This window comes from Mya arenaria, chromosome 6, assembly GCF_026914265.1.
Source record: "Mya arenaria isolate MELC-2E11 chromosome 6, ASM2691426v1".
NCBI classification, from domain to species: domain Eukaryota; kingdom Metazoa; phylum Mollusca; class Bivalvia; order Myida; family Myidae; genus Mya; species Mya arenaria.
The window spans coordinates 55,371,493-55,387,278 of NC_069127.1; the positions used below are offsets into that span (position 1 = coordinate 55,371,493).

The 15,786-nt window shown below is 37.8% G+C and overlaps 1 protein-coding gene across 1 annotated transcript; it reads right to left on the reverse strand.

The window, feature by feature from the left end:
- Positions 1–398: 398 nt before the first annotated feature.
- Positions 399–7,314, reverse strand: LOC128237915 (CUB and sushi domain-containing protein 3-like). The gene is made up of 9 exons (XM_052953492.1): positions 7,173–7,314; positions 6,588–6,734; positions 5,331–5,510; positions 4,971–5,144; positions 3,985–4,158; positions 3,518–3,627; positions 1,795–1,914; positions 1,047–1,277; positions 399–479 (listed from the first exon to the last, which is right to left on the reverse strand). The coding sequence occupies exons 1-9, from the start codon at positions 7,312–7,314 to the stop codon at positions 399–401; spliced, it is 1,359 nt and encodes a 452-aa protein (XP_052809452.1).
- Between the last annotated feature and the right edge of the window lie 8,472 nt (positions 7,315–15,786).

A 15,786-nucleotide genomic window follows, 5' to 3' on the forward strand; every position in this document is an offset into this window, starting at 1 on the left:
TTATAAGACTAACATTAATCGCCGAAAATCTTTTAAGACCCGCCAGTCACTTAATATTTTGACGTTTCAGCTATTAAATACACGGTTTCAATCTTGTTATCAGTAGTTGATATTTTCCATAAACGCTTTATTTAGTAAGAAGTTAAAGGGTTTATCACTCAAAATGTATGTTTGTGGTATTGATTATAAATACGAGTATCGTTTCAAGCGACATACATTTTACCATAAACATGCTAATGAATCATAAGTTCACTCATAATGATTGTTTATGTCAGACATTCCACCACGACTCAGAGGACAACACGCCTGTCCCCAAGTTCATATGTATGTGATTCATGGCCAAAAACTGTTGACCTCAATAGCGATTATGACGAAATTCAAAAACTGACATAACTGGGTCAGTTACGATTCTCCTCAAAGGACGAGTCCAAAGATTCGTTGTGGTCTTCGCTGTTGGCTGTTTGGTAGCCGCCATCCCCCTGAAAAATGTGGAACATTCACGAAATCAATTTTAGACTGGTCACCGGACATCACTTTAGAATTAACGAATAAAATATGTACGTGCATTCTGATAAAGTGTTCTGTTTTCTACATGCAAGGAGGAAAACAGTAATAGAATTGTCAAGTAAAAAAAAACAGACTTGATTAGCAAGCGGATACTCCCTTTATTTAAACCGCCTTCGGTCAAACTATTTTAATGCGTGCGTGGTTCGTTTATGATGATTGTATTTGTGTATGTGGTGTCTCCAGTGCAATGTCGTTGGCCCTTCCCTTGTACCTTTAAACAGTGTTTATTTTGTAATGTAAGACTACTGGGATTGTCCCTGTTTTCAGTGTATTATTTATTTATCAACCACAGATGCTAACCAAACATAGAATCTTTCACTTGCTAGTTCTCTTAAGATTCGTGTTTCACTTTTCAATTATTTGCCTTATTCGAAACCCACAGCTCGAATAAAAATGTTTAAATTTAACCTAAAAACCATTTATTAAAATGCTCCCAAATAAGTTATAGGGAAAGCAAACACTTTTCATTTCTGACGCACATTTGTATAGGTGGTGTCAGGTGGCTGAGGAAAGACTGTAGCACCGTAGGGCGTCACTCCATTTTCGTCAATATCCTGCTCATACTTCCGGCCCTTGGAGAAAATGCTTTTAATAGCGGAACTTGCGCGGCCTCGGATCACCTTGGAGCGGGTGGTCTTTTTGGGTAGCGGGTGGGTGGAGGAAGCCTCGGACGGTGAGGGAGAGTACATGCGGGGCCGGTTGTCGAACCGCTGCAATGGGTTTGTATGTTATATGATGTGTTTCATGTAACATCATCAGCGGTTGAAGGAAACAAAACATAATCATTGCATCTGAATAACTGACTTAAACAAACTTAAGTAAAGCTTAAGATTTGTTTGCCAATTTAAGTTTAAACTTATTTATTTTACAACGATTGTGAAACAAGTTATTACAACATTATATTAATCAGTCTCGTTGGCACGATGTTACGTGAGAGTGTGGTCTTGTCTTGTGGGGGAAACCTGAGTTCCCGGAGAAACCCACTTGTCCGGCTTGGTGACCGCTAACCAAACTCACATGCGCCCAGGCCGGGATTCGAACCCGGGTCGCCTTGGTGAGAAGCGAGTGCGCTAACCACTAATTCGGAACTCCTCGACCATTTTTACATAAAAAACGAATAAATACCAACTTTCAACCATCTTGATATGAAATTGCATTTTGAACTGCAAATGGGCATATGCGCATTATTGACGCGTATAAAGAATGGATTATAAATATTATGAATACCGCATTGTACGGGCCCACATGGGGGCGAGGCGCAGGTATATTGAAGCTGTCATCATCGGAATCAGAATCAGCATTCTCTTTCTCCTTTTTCTGCTTCTCGAGTCGGTCAAACTCCGCCTCCTGTCAATAAAAATGCAATTGACAATGAAATATGCAAAATAGGTAACACTTTGGAATGATGAATAAAGCTATCATAGTGAGTGTCAAATAGTGGCGGATCCGTGGTCTAGTGGTAACACACTTGACCTTCATTCCAGGGGTCGCAGGTTCGATTCCCCGCAGCACCACTAAAATACTAATCTTCCGGGAGGGAAGTTAAATGGGTGTCCCGTGTGATAGTGCTATACACTTGTTCTCATTAAAGAACCAGGGTAGCTCTCAGTGTTACATCGTGTCTATGCTCCAAACACCTTGAATGACTAACAATCTTATCGGAGCAGTCGCAGAATGGGCAAGGCCCGAGTATGACTACAAATGAGCTTACATACACAAACACCCAACTGCAATAGTGATTATAACTATTGTAAGCCCGACCTTTTTTGTTAAAGAAGTAGAAGATAACGAAGAAGACGTCCATCCAGAACGAGGAAGAAACCCAGACCAACTCTGGACCATTTACTATTGTAAGCCATACATTAACATGTGCTTGTTAAAGATAAAAAAGATTACGATGTATACGTCCACGAGGACGAGGCAGAATAGCAGAACTTAACCAAACCCTCTACTATTGTAACCATTATCTAAGTATGGATGTGCTGGTTAAAGAAGTAGAAGGGAACTATGAAGAACTACATTAGGACGGGGCAGAAAAACAGACGTAAACTGGACCTTGTACTATTGTAATTCCTACCGTAGTATGGCTGTGCTTTTTTTTTTAAATAAAAAAGAAGATAACGATGAAGACGTCCACGTGGACGAGAGAAAATAACGTACTCTGGAACCTCTACTATTGTAATCCATACTTTTGCCTGTGTGGGCTAGATGAAGAAGTATAAGATAACGATTCAGGCTTCCACAAGGACGGGGCAGTACTCTTGACCCACTACTTTTGTAATCACTACCTTTGCCTGTCTGTGCTTGTTAAAGAAGTAGAAGATAACAATGAAGACGTCCGGGAGGACGAGGGAAACTACCAGACGTAAACAGGACTCTCCACTTCTGTAATCACTACCTTTGCCTGTCTGTGCTTGTTAAAGAAGTAGAAGATAACGATGAAGACGTCCAGGAGGACGAGGAAAAATACCAGACGTAAACAGGACTCTCCACTTTTGTAATCACTACCTTTGCCTGTGTGTGCTTGTTAAAGAAGAAGAAGATAACGATGAAGACGTCCAAGAGGACGAGGCAGAATAGCGGAACTAAACCGAACCCTCTACTGTTGTAACCATTATAATAGTTTTGCTGTGCTTGTTAATGAAGAAGAAAATAATGAAGATGACGTCCACTAGGGCAAAAGAGAGAACCAGACGTACTCTGGACCCTCTTCTTTTGTAGATCCTACCTTAGCCTGTCTGTGCTTGTTAAAGATGAAGAAGATTAGGATGAAGACGTCCACGAGGACAAAGCAGAATAGCAGAACTTTACAGAACCTTCTTCTACTGTATAAACCATTATCTTAACTGGCTGTGCTTGTTGAAGAAGTAAGAAATAAAGCTGAAGACGTCCACGAAGACGAAGATGAGTACCAGACGAACTCTGGACCCTGTACTATTGTAATCCCTACCTTTGCCTGTCTGTGTTTGTTGAAGAAGTAGAAGATAACGATGAAGACGTCCACGAGGACGAGGAAGATGAACAGACTGCCCAACGCCAGGATTATGTCGGGGAAAATTGCTGGAAAAGAAGTAGCGAATAGGGTAAATAGTTTGAAACTTGGTATCGACATCGAGACGTTGTAGCCGGAATAACTCACAACAACCGCACGCTGTTACTGTTAATAAGTGAAATCAGTTTCATGTAAATAAAATATTTATACATAAAAGATTAGGTCTCGCGAAATAATAAGAATCTGTAACAGCTACAAGTTTTAAACGCCAACTATGAAACCGAACATAACCATACTAAAAGTGGGAATGTCCATGAAAACTAAATATTATTAATCACGATTGTTTTATGAGAATGAATAAAGCGATACAGTTGTGATGCAAAAGGAAATAATTATGTCTGTTTCAAAGTTCTGAATATTCTTACCAAATAAGCAGCGCGGCTCTTTGCCTCCCCATTGCCCCGTGTACTGGCACGTGCGAGTGGATTCCCCAACCAGTCCGTAATCCTCCTCGCAAACATACACGGCCTGTGCGCCTTCCCACGTGCCGGCCGACATGTCGATGTACCCGTGTTCTAGCCCCGGCAGTTCCGGACATTCTGAAAATGAAACAAAGAATTTTAATTTACAAGGATGGAATTCGAGTTGAGTATTTAATAAACTATGCGCTATACGTAGATTGTCTGAACGCCACCTCGTTCGTCAGGAAACATTTCAATAAATGTGCAAATAGGTTATCATATTTGATTTACAGTCGAAACTCGCTATGTCGAACTCTGTTGTCTCGATGTCCAGGTTATCTCGAACTTTTATTGAGATGCCAAGAAAAAACAAAATATTGGACTGGAGGACACTACATATTTTCGGACGGAATCAGTATGTTAGGTAGCGAAATAATAATGTTTATATATTAAACCGGGCTACTTCTACGTGTATTTACAATCTATGACGTCACGTCATAGTATGAAGTTGTTAACATGTGTATTTCCCTTCTTTAAAAATATGGGTGTTCAAATGAGGTGTAATTTTTTGGACACTTCATGCATCAATGAAACGCAGAAAAATAATGTTCAATTCTTAAATATACACACTATAAACTGGGAAAACATTACGCGTAATTTTCAGACGGGTAATCTAAGCAAAGACAGCGACGACTTTTTATTCATGTCAAACGATGTAACATCGGCCCGATTCTAGTCCGTATTGATAATTTTAAGCTCGTTTTGGGGAAATACTGAAATTGTCGATTTTGGGACCGTCTGGTGTCTGGTCCCTTTAACACATTTGGGAAGGCCATGGACATGTTAGAACGTCAAAGAAAACGTTAATTAGGAGGACTAATCATCGATAGGCATGTAGGTGCTTGTTCGACAAGACGACGCCTGATATTCTTTAATTATGAAAATCCTACCCTTTGCACATGAGGGCATGAGGCCGCTCCAAGTAGAGTCGTCCTCACATATACGTTCACTGACGCCCACGAGGGTATACCCCGCCTTGCACGAGTAAACGACTTTGTTTCCCGCCACCATGCCGTCTGACACGTTGACGTAGCCGTTCTCCGGGCTGTCTGGCATTGGGCATCCTGAAGAAGGTATAAATAAGTTTGTGCGGGTCGTACTTACAAAAGCTCTTCACCATTAACTCAACAATTGGGTTTTGTCTCGCTAAAAATAATTACTAAGAACAAGTTAAAATGTCAGAATGTCAGATTATATTTAATCAGTATAAATACATAACACGCAATAATTATAACGTCACTAATACTCACCGAACGTGCATTCCGGTTCAGTTCCACTCCATATACCGGAAGTTAGGCACGTGCGGAGGGCGGGTCCGGAGAGCGCATATCCGGCGTCGCACGAGTACACGGCAATCTGACCGGCAGACGGTATATCAGGGAAAATCACTGAACCGTAAAGCAGGTTGCCTTCTGGTAGGGTCGGGCATACTGAAAAACACATCTCAGTTGGTTGTTATGTATGACAGTTATTATTATTCAATCACACACATATGTGATACTCTAGGCTTGAAACCTAGATACATTGTTGTAATCATACAAATAGTATTCAGAGTAACTATGCAAGTAGATTTGTGTGGTTTAAAAAAAACTACTAAATGCAAATTAACTGACAACACAGCTAAATTTGAACTGCTAAACTGGGCTGAAATCAAACTCTTAAGATATCCGTGCCAAATGTATGATTGGCAGTTAACAGAATACACAGCTTTGGTGACTTAAAACGCGACCTTAATCGCTGCATTGGGTTGACGTAAAAGTTGTGTCGGAACATGACAAGAATCAGTCGGACCACCTCGGCCATTTTCCATCGAAAACAAACTCGGATGACAGTTCATCACTAGAAGTAGTTCGAAAAAATATGAAAATATTAATTTATTGTATTTTAACGTGAAAATTGTACTAATTAGTTCAAATGGATTCCAAGTAAAGTGTATTATTACATGAATGATTAATATTCCTAAGAGACCTTAGGTTTAAAGATGCACTCTTACTCCCAAATAAGATTTACCACAATTAATAATATTTGTTTAAAAATTCCAAAGAGGATGAAAAAAATGTCGAAAACAATCATGGTTCTTATGAAGGATACCGAGTTTAATTTGAAAGAAATTAGCATAAAACACCGTATTTCTACATTATGAGACTATAATAAATCACAGTAAACCTTTTAGCATTCACCAATCATTTAATATCTTGCGCTTTCTGCTATCAAATACACGGTTCAAATATTGTTTTCAGTAATTAAAATTGTTCAATGCATTATTTAGTAAGTAGTTAAAGGTTTATCAGTCAAAATTGATGTTTGTTATACATGTGTATGTATTGATTTTAAATAAGAGTGTCACTTTAATTGATGAATTGAAATTACTACGCGATCTACTTGCAGCGTAGTTAAATGCGAAGATTTCTGACATTGTAAACCGTCCATATACATCAGAAAATATTTTTTATGGAAAATGACCGAAGAGTTCCGGCTAAACAAAACCGTGGCAAAGCCGTGCATACCTTTAAGGCAGGCATCCATCTGAGGTTCATACGTTTCTCCAGTGAGAGCACACTGACACGTGGAGACGCCAGCTTCCATCCTACACGTGGCCGCGCTGGTCACGCACTGGGACGTTGACGTACACGCGTCGCCAAATGGTTTTGTCACTGGAAAAAGAAAAAAAGAGAGGATACTTTTCTTAAAACACTTTCAGACGACACAACGGGTTTAAAGAAGATAAATCATTTTCTTGATATCGACAAAAAGATAATTTAAGGTGTTCCACGTCTGTCAAATTTGTGACCAACAGAATGCAAACACCAAGTATATGCTACCTTTTACTACTGACACTTGTTTGGGTGGAATACAAGACGGACTAAAATATACTCTAGCTATAGTGCGAGCATTCGTCAGAATCGATCTACTTAAAAGGAATGAACAGAAAATTTGAAATAGATTCCTCGATTGTCATTGGCCCACACGAAAATACAAACACCAACTAATATAGCGACTCTTTCAGGTCGCCGTTGACATAAAGAGACCATTACCAATAGTGTATGACGTCCGAGACTATTGTATCAAAAACACAAACATAAACAACTCACCGACATAACACAGCGGCTCCTTTGACCACTCGCCTGATGCTTGGCACGTGACTGTTGCAGAACCAGACATACTGAATCCATCCTCGCATGTGTAGGTGGCCTGGCCGCCCACCAGCATCATTCCCGCATTTGTGGTCACCATGCTGTTGGAGACCGACGGCGGGCTACCGCAGTCTGCAAAATATATGAAGAGTAATTATTTGTTTCTGTGTATGATCGCGAATATATTTCACAGAGTGAAATTATCTTAGTGTTTTGCTGCATATTTGAGTAAATTAAACTTCAGTCAGTATATAAATGAACACAATGCACAATGTTGAGGAAATAAAAGCAATCAATGTGTTGCCATCTGTGCGGTTTATACAGATTCAATTGTGGTTGTTATAGAGTTTATAAAGGTAAGCCCGCGCCCTATAGTGGCTTCATTATGGCTTGACCCCGTCACATCCCCAAGTGTGACTGAAACATATTTTTTGATGCCAAAGGGGGAGTTTTTATTTCCACCGTTTTGTGGGATAATCGCCAAATGAGTAATTTTGAACCCCAAATGCCGCGGGCCCTACGATGAATGACATCTAGAGTGGTCCCACAGCTCCGACTATTGGATATGATTTTATTTCTTTTCGTATTAACTTGTTGTTATTTAGAGAGGATAGCACGCGTGTCTTAAAATCTTTAACTAGTGTAAGTTTGGTATTTTTAAAAGGATGAGGAACACTCGCGGACAGTTCATTGGCAAGAAAGTGTTCTGAGAACAGGACGTTTTCTTGGATTGGAGTAACGCCTTAAATCCTTTATAGAAGCGCCCCCAGGCCCATTAAAATACCGAACTATGTAGACCGGGCCCCAGTTTCTCGTAACTTCTTAAGTCCCTTATAACAGGATTAAGCTAATCTCGATATTTTTGTTGTTCTATATAAAATGTGTTATATTAACATCTTCATGAATGTTTAGAAATTATGTAGAAATAATCTGTATGATTATCAGAATAAACCATTTTTCATTTATCAAAATCCATTTTCAGTATGTATTTTGGCTAATTGAAATAAGCGACTTAAGCCTGTTAAGCTTAAGAAGTTTCGAGAAATTGGGGCCGGTTGAGCATTAATACAAATAATTTATCTTTGCCCTGTGTATTTTTAGGAATTGGGTAGCGTAACTAAAATATGTAACTTATATGCATAGTTATATGTAGTCTGTATCTAAATGAATAAGCATTTAAGGCTCTCATTTGTATTTAATTAGGGTTACTGCTCTCAGTAACCTGTTTTATCACTGCATCATTTACTAAGCACACGTCAACTATCAGTTGTGTGTGACCTATGCATAATGTACCGAAAGAAATGATGACGTAACGTCCTTTTCCTTTCTGAAATTCTCTCAAACGGTAACGCATTTTATTCCTCCTCCAGAAATCGAAACCATCAATAAGTCACTATCAAGAATAACGAATCGCTTAGAGTGTTTAACAAATGGAAATTGAGTAAGAAATCTCTATGTCAACATCCCCCGAAACTTGTAGACATCTAGGGTCAAATATTAAACTACTTGATTATTTTACTGAAATGTTATGAAAAATGCACAATAATTTGATTGAGTTTGAAGAGAACTGTTATCTTAAGCGTATCCCAGTAGCCGGAAGTTAGGCAGGAGACGGAGGCAGCTCCTACAAGGCCATATCCGGAGTTACAGGCATAGGTGGCCGTCGCTCCCACCTTGGTTCCGCTGTGTACCGAGAAACCGTTCGTTAGAGTTGTGGGCGTACCGCAGTCTGTAGAAAACAAAACTTTCTTAAAGATGCACACTTACTCCGAAATAAGCAGTTCCACCATTAATACAATTGTTTTAACTTACCTGATGAATACATGTCGGAAACAACGGTTCTTATGAATGAATCTTTGTTCAATTTGAAAGAAATGTGCAGAAAACACGGTATTTCTACCTTTTGAGACGATCGTTGATCTCTGTAAATCATTTAGGACTCACCAATCATTTAATGTGTTTGCGTTTTCAGCTATTAAATACACGGATACAATCGTTTCATCAGTTATTGGTATTTTCCATAAATGCATTATTAAGTATATAGTTAAAAGTGTATCCCTCAAACGTTATGTTTATTATAATGACAGTAAATAAGAGTAACACTTTAAGGTAAATAACTTCATAAAGTTTTTCATTTAACAGCTATTGGGCCAACATCATATTCTATGTGACAATAACAAAACCTAGAAATCAATCTAACGATCCAAAGACACAGCTTAAGGTGTCTATTTATAAAAACAGTTGAACCCCGTTAGCTCGAACTCGCTTGGCTCGATATCCTCGTTCGCACTAACGGAATCTAAAGGACCGATTATATTTGCACTGAATGTAACAATTCCCGCTTGGCTCGATTTATCCGAAGCTCGATGTATTTTCGCCGGCAACTGGGTGCTCGAGCAAACGGGATTCGACTGTATTATTCTTTTAAAAACGGCATAGATATTCTTGTATATTCAGTTCAAAACACAATGAGGCAAACACTATATTTGAAGTTCTATTAATCCAGTTTTATCATCAACCATGATTGAAAGAATAAATATTATAATTGTAAACCAAGAATCAATCCCGTTTCTAACATTTTACTTTTTTTCTTAAAGGCCCACAATATAAGTTAATGCAATACTTAATGCATGTTTAATACATATGTTTATCTCAATTGCCTTCAATGGTTAAAAAAACTAATAATTTAGGTACAGAAAGTTTTTTTACTTTTTTAAAGGTAATTCTAATTAAAGGCTACGTGGCCACAAATCCCCAGTTATATTGCAGAAACATCGCTTATATAATTTAATTCAACATACTTTATATGCTTTTTTCGTTTTAAACAATTAATAAACTAAAATGAGATAATGCGTTTTTAAATTAAATCTTTAAAAAAAGTGATATCAACCTTTATTACGCGCCTTTAAAGTATTTGTCGCCTTCCATTACAACAAGGGCGGTTTTATAAATCTTTTTAAGTCATTTCCTAACCAATTCACTTTCTTAATTTTAGTATCTCTTAAGTCACATGAAATAAAAACATTCTTTTATTGACCTTATTGGGAAAAAAACTGTTAAAAACACTTTTGATTTAATATGACTATTAACACTTTAAGAATTTAGAATTAAGAATTACGTTATGAAATGACAAAATATGCTCTATGAATACAGCCAAAGTATATAAGTGAATATATCAACCAGTGAAGGGATAACTATTAGAATTTTAAATCAAGAATAACTCACGTTTCTAACATTTGAATTTTTTCTTAAAGGCGCACACTATAGCTTGATGCAAAAAAATGTTATTTATTTTTAATGCATTTTCATGTTTAACTCATTTTCCTTAAATAGTAAACACAAAAACACGCATATGATTTAGGTACATTTTAAAAAAAATATTAATGTTTTTAAAAACAATAATAATAATGAATCATTATGGCATTATACCATAATGTGCGCCTTTAAAGTATTGGTCACCTTCCATTACAACAGAGAACCCATTTATTATTATTAGAGGACAAAATATTAAGCATAATTACCAAGGAGGTTGCAAGAAGGCTGTGAGCCGCTCCATGAACCAGTAGCGAGGCACACGCGGCTGGAGACGCCAGTTATTCCGTATCCGTTAGCGGCGTCACACGTGTAAAAAACAGTAGATCCGTACAGCGTACCCGGGTCGTAAGTCGCGGCGCCGTTTTGTATGCTAGCCACGGGACCACAGTCTGTATAGAATTAAAATAATTATATATAGTCAGTTTGCATATTTTGTATTACATTGACTCTTATGTTGTTGCAATTAACTTTTTTGCTATTATAGCAAACACTATTATGAATTCGCTAAATATTTTAAACATGATTTTATTATCAGTGTTCAGACTCATGCCTTCCCCACTGGTATCGCAGGATCTTAGAACGATGTAGCTAATCGGATAACTTCTTATCAATAACTTGCCAATAAAATGAATTAAGTCAATGACTTATGAGCATAAGATTAACTTAAGATTAGTATGGAATACGTCCCTAGGCGTGAACGGTTCATATTTGGAAATAATCACCGAATAAAGATACAAATCTTAGCAGACTATCAAATTTACCAAGGACTCCACACGTGGGTGGTTATCCAGTCCACATGCCGTCCATGCTGCACGTGCGGATGCCGAGGCCGGCTAGGGAGTACCCGAGATCGCAAGAGTACTGCGCGGTCGCACCGGCCGTAGTTCCCTCCACTGTGAGAACTTGTCCGTTGCCTGGTGCCGTTAATGGGCCACAGTCTTTAAACCAAATATTTTAAAGCTGTACTTTCACCCAAAGATTGACAGTTTTGACTGTTTTTAAAAACGAATTGTATCAGAATGAGCTGACTTAGGCACCAATGCTCAATTGTTTGGAAAACTGCCGAAATTCATGTACGTGAAGTAGCGGCGTGAAGTTAGCGGCCTAGCGGCGTGAAATTACCGGCCAAGAGGCCTAGCGGCGTGAAGTTAGCGGCCTAGCGGCGTGAAGTTGGCGGCCAATCGGCCTGGCGGCCTAGCGGCGTGAAGTTAGTGGCCTAGCGGCTTGAAGTTGGTGGCCTAGCGGCCTGGCGGCCTATTTTTTTTCTCTTTTTCCAAGCAATTGTTAATGCGTTTATTTTTTAAAACAATGATAAATCAAAGTGTTTTATTCATACAGTAAAATAGCGGCTTTAAATTGTTTTCTATTCAGATCATTTTTCTGTACGTTTTAATTTAAAAACAATTATAATTAACTATTTTATGCCAAAGTTATCACTCTGAAGCGTTTTTAACTTTTTTTTTCAAAAAAGTCGATCAAGCACTTCAGCGGCCTAGCGGCGTGAAATTAGCGGCCTAAAATTGAATCCTATTTCAAAGCATGTATACATGCATTTTCTCCTAAAACAATGACATATTAACTGTTTTTAAGCACATATTAACATATTGAAGCGATTATCAACATTTTTTTTTTCAAAAACGTCGATAAAGCAGTCAGCTATTTCTAAGCATTAAACATGCCTGTTCTCCTAAAACAATGATATATTTACTGTTTTATGCACAAATTATCACTGTGAAGCGTTTTTCAACTTCTTTTCAAAAAAGTCGATCTAGCACTTCAGTGGCCTAGCGGCCTAGCGGCGTGAAGTTAGCGGCCTAGTGGCCTAGCGGCCTAGCGGCCTAAAATGGTATCCTATTTCAAAGCATGTATACATGCATTTTCTTCTAAAACAATAACATATTAACCGATTTTATGCACAAATAAACACGTTGAAGCTATTAGCGATTATCAACAGGTTTTTTTCAAAAACGTCGATGAAGAAGTCAGCTATTTCAAAGCATTTAACATGCCGGTTCACAATGATATATTTACTGGGGTTTTTTCACAAATTATCACTCTGAAGCGTTTTTCAACTTTTTTTCAAAAAGGTCGATCGAGCACTTCAGCGACCTAACGGCCTAGCGGCGTGAAGTTAGCGGCCTAGCGGCCTGGCGGCCTAAAATGCTATCCTATTTCAAAGCATGAATACATGATTTTTTTTCTAAAACAATGATATATTCACTGTTTTTATGCACAGCCTATCACTCTGAGGCGATTATCAACATTTTTTTTTCTAAAACGTCGATAAAGCAGTCAGCTAATTCAAAGCATCAAACATGCCTGTTCTTCTAAAACAATGATATATTTACTCTTTTATGCACAAATTATCACTGTGAAGCGTTTTTCAACTTTTTTTCAAAAAAGTCGATCAAGCACTTCAGCGGCCTAGCGGCCTAGCGGCGTGAAGTTGGCCCGCTGTGATTATCCGACTTTTCCGAGTGTACAACTGACACCTCACTTCCAGGCGTAACTATTAACGATGCATTTCCAGGCGTACTGACAGACAACGCACTTTCTGATGTACTTACTGACAACGCTCTTCTGGGCGTCCTTACTGGCGCCGCAGTTCCAGGCGTACTTATAAATGAAGCACTTCCGGACTTACTGACAACGCACTTTCTATTATTTGTTCCTGATTGATATCACAATCTCACACACTAATAGACATATCAAAATTAGTACTTATCTTATTGTTCTGCAGCGCAGACAACTGAGGCCACTCGTAATTCCAGTGCCCTTGCTTGCCAAATTTGAAACACAAACCCGGTCTCGGGTTGAACATATGACCCGTCTGCACCGGAACCGTCTGTGCGGACGCAACATCCGGTCTTCTCTACGGCCAGCTACGACATGGCTTCTGGGACATTTTCACATTGACCTTCCTGGTCGCCCTGCGTTCCGTCTTGTACATCCCCTTCTCGTCCTCGCTGTCACTAGTCAACGGATTCGCCGAATATTCGTTCACCACACGCCATCCAAAATCGTAAGAATCTGCCAACAGTATCATCTTCTGCCTCCGTTTCAACAACTTTTGCGCCGAAAATATTGGTTTACACAAATTTTATTTGATCAACCCAACATACAAGAAATCATAGATATAAATTTCATGGATTTCGTGGGTTGGCTTATCTACGAATTTAAGATCCCAACGAAAATTTGACCTTTAATTTTGAAATTGTAGTGTCTATGTAGAAGAGAACACATGGTGATTATGTATTCATATGAATATACAACATGGTCGGGTATAAACCTTGTAAATACCTAAACCATGCATTTTACTGTTTAAATGGTTTATATTATTTATTGTGTAACCACAATGATGATACATAGAAGTCAATTATTATTACTTGCATTCAGTTTTTTTATACGTCATTATCGGAAGCTAAAAACATTCAATTGCTCCACTGTTGTATATCCTTGATGTGGGTGCCTCTTTATTTATTACCCTTAAAGCTGCACTCTCACAGATTGGACGTTTTGACAACTTTTTTTTTCTTGGTACGAGCAATTTTGCGAAAATCCATGGAAACTTGTTATATAAGACTGCTTACAAAACATCAGATCGCAGATTTTTATATTTAAGTTCAAAAATTGAATAATATGAAAATCTACGATCTGATTTTTTGTCAGCAATCTTATATTATTGGTTTAATAGCAGATATTTATGCAAAAAAAATGCTGTCAATAAGACAAAAAAAATAAAGAAAGTTGTAAAAATGGTATATCTGTGAGAGTACAGCTTTAAATCAAATAACATGCGTATCTGCTCTAATTGACAATTTGTCTCATTTTAGTGTCATAAACTGCCTGACGTTGATGGTACATATCTCGATATCGGCTCATGGTTAATTTGCATACAATTTAGAATCGCAGCTTCGATTTTTTTCTAAAAAATGAAAATCCACGAATTTAAGAACCCACGAAATTGTCCTTTTTCGAAAAACAACGAAATTTGAAGTCCACGAATATAGTGGAATTCACAGTATAACAATGTTTATAAATCTTAAGCCTTAAGCTCTACCGTGGGAATATATTTTGTTATCGTTGGGTAATCCGCTCTACAAATATCGTACTGGGTATACTTTAATAAACAATTGCCTTAATTACATACACGGCTCTGTAACAACAACTCATTGTATCGATTCAAAAACACAAGACTACTCTCAATCCCGCTGATGCAAGTCATTTTTGTTCTAGTTTACATCTTCCTTCACTTTCTGGTCTGTGAATGATTTAATGTCAGAATTCCATCCGCTCGCCATGCTGCCGAAAAATGCTGCGTAAATATATTACTGGTAATTGAATCAATTTAACATCTCGATGTCTAGAGTAAAACTGACCAATACAATAAAACCCCGTGCAAATTCCCGCCTTTTCACCTCGACTAACCATACATCACGTGACATAAGACGCTTCAATAACATGTACAAACTTTACTTTTGTGATAAACGTTATGTTTATACAAATGTTATGTGTAATACTACTTAGCAAAACATACAAATAGTATCACCTCAAACCCCTGCCCGCGTGTTATCGCAGTATGGTGTGAAATCTATGAGATGACCCGAGTTCGAAACAATGATTTACAAATAGGTATGAATTACCGAAAAGGGTCTGTAATGAGGATTTTTATATGGCAATCATTTCGAAAAAGCGATTACGGATAGTTTGATGCAAATAAATCAAAGAAGAAATAAATTCGGGACCGATAAATAACTTCGAAATATTTATAATTTCGGATAAACAGTGTTCGGTTGTATAGTGTTACAATATATTTTCTTAGGATTTTGACAAAAAAGCCTAAGACAACGGTCATATCGGAGTTCTTCAGATGGAAAATTAAAGGTTTGGTAAAATAACGCTTGTATTTTTAAATGTTATGGATGCAAATTTTTGTGGTATCTTTTTTCAAGAAATATGACATATGTGACAGTGTTGTGTGAAAAATGATATTCAACACCTGCGACATATAGGACCATGCATGTAGAATGTGATTTCTGACAAATATCGATCTTACTGAAGGATTAAATAACTAGCAATTGTTTGTGGTTCGCATTCCTTAACATCTGTTTCAGCTGAAAATTTATGTAAGGAAACTTAATACATATCATTTTTAAAACGAATGTTTGACTTTATAGCTATATTTGTGCTATTGGGATTTCTTTTATCTTAACCTGGTAGACACTATCAATATGAAAAGTACTTAGTGTCTGAGGTG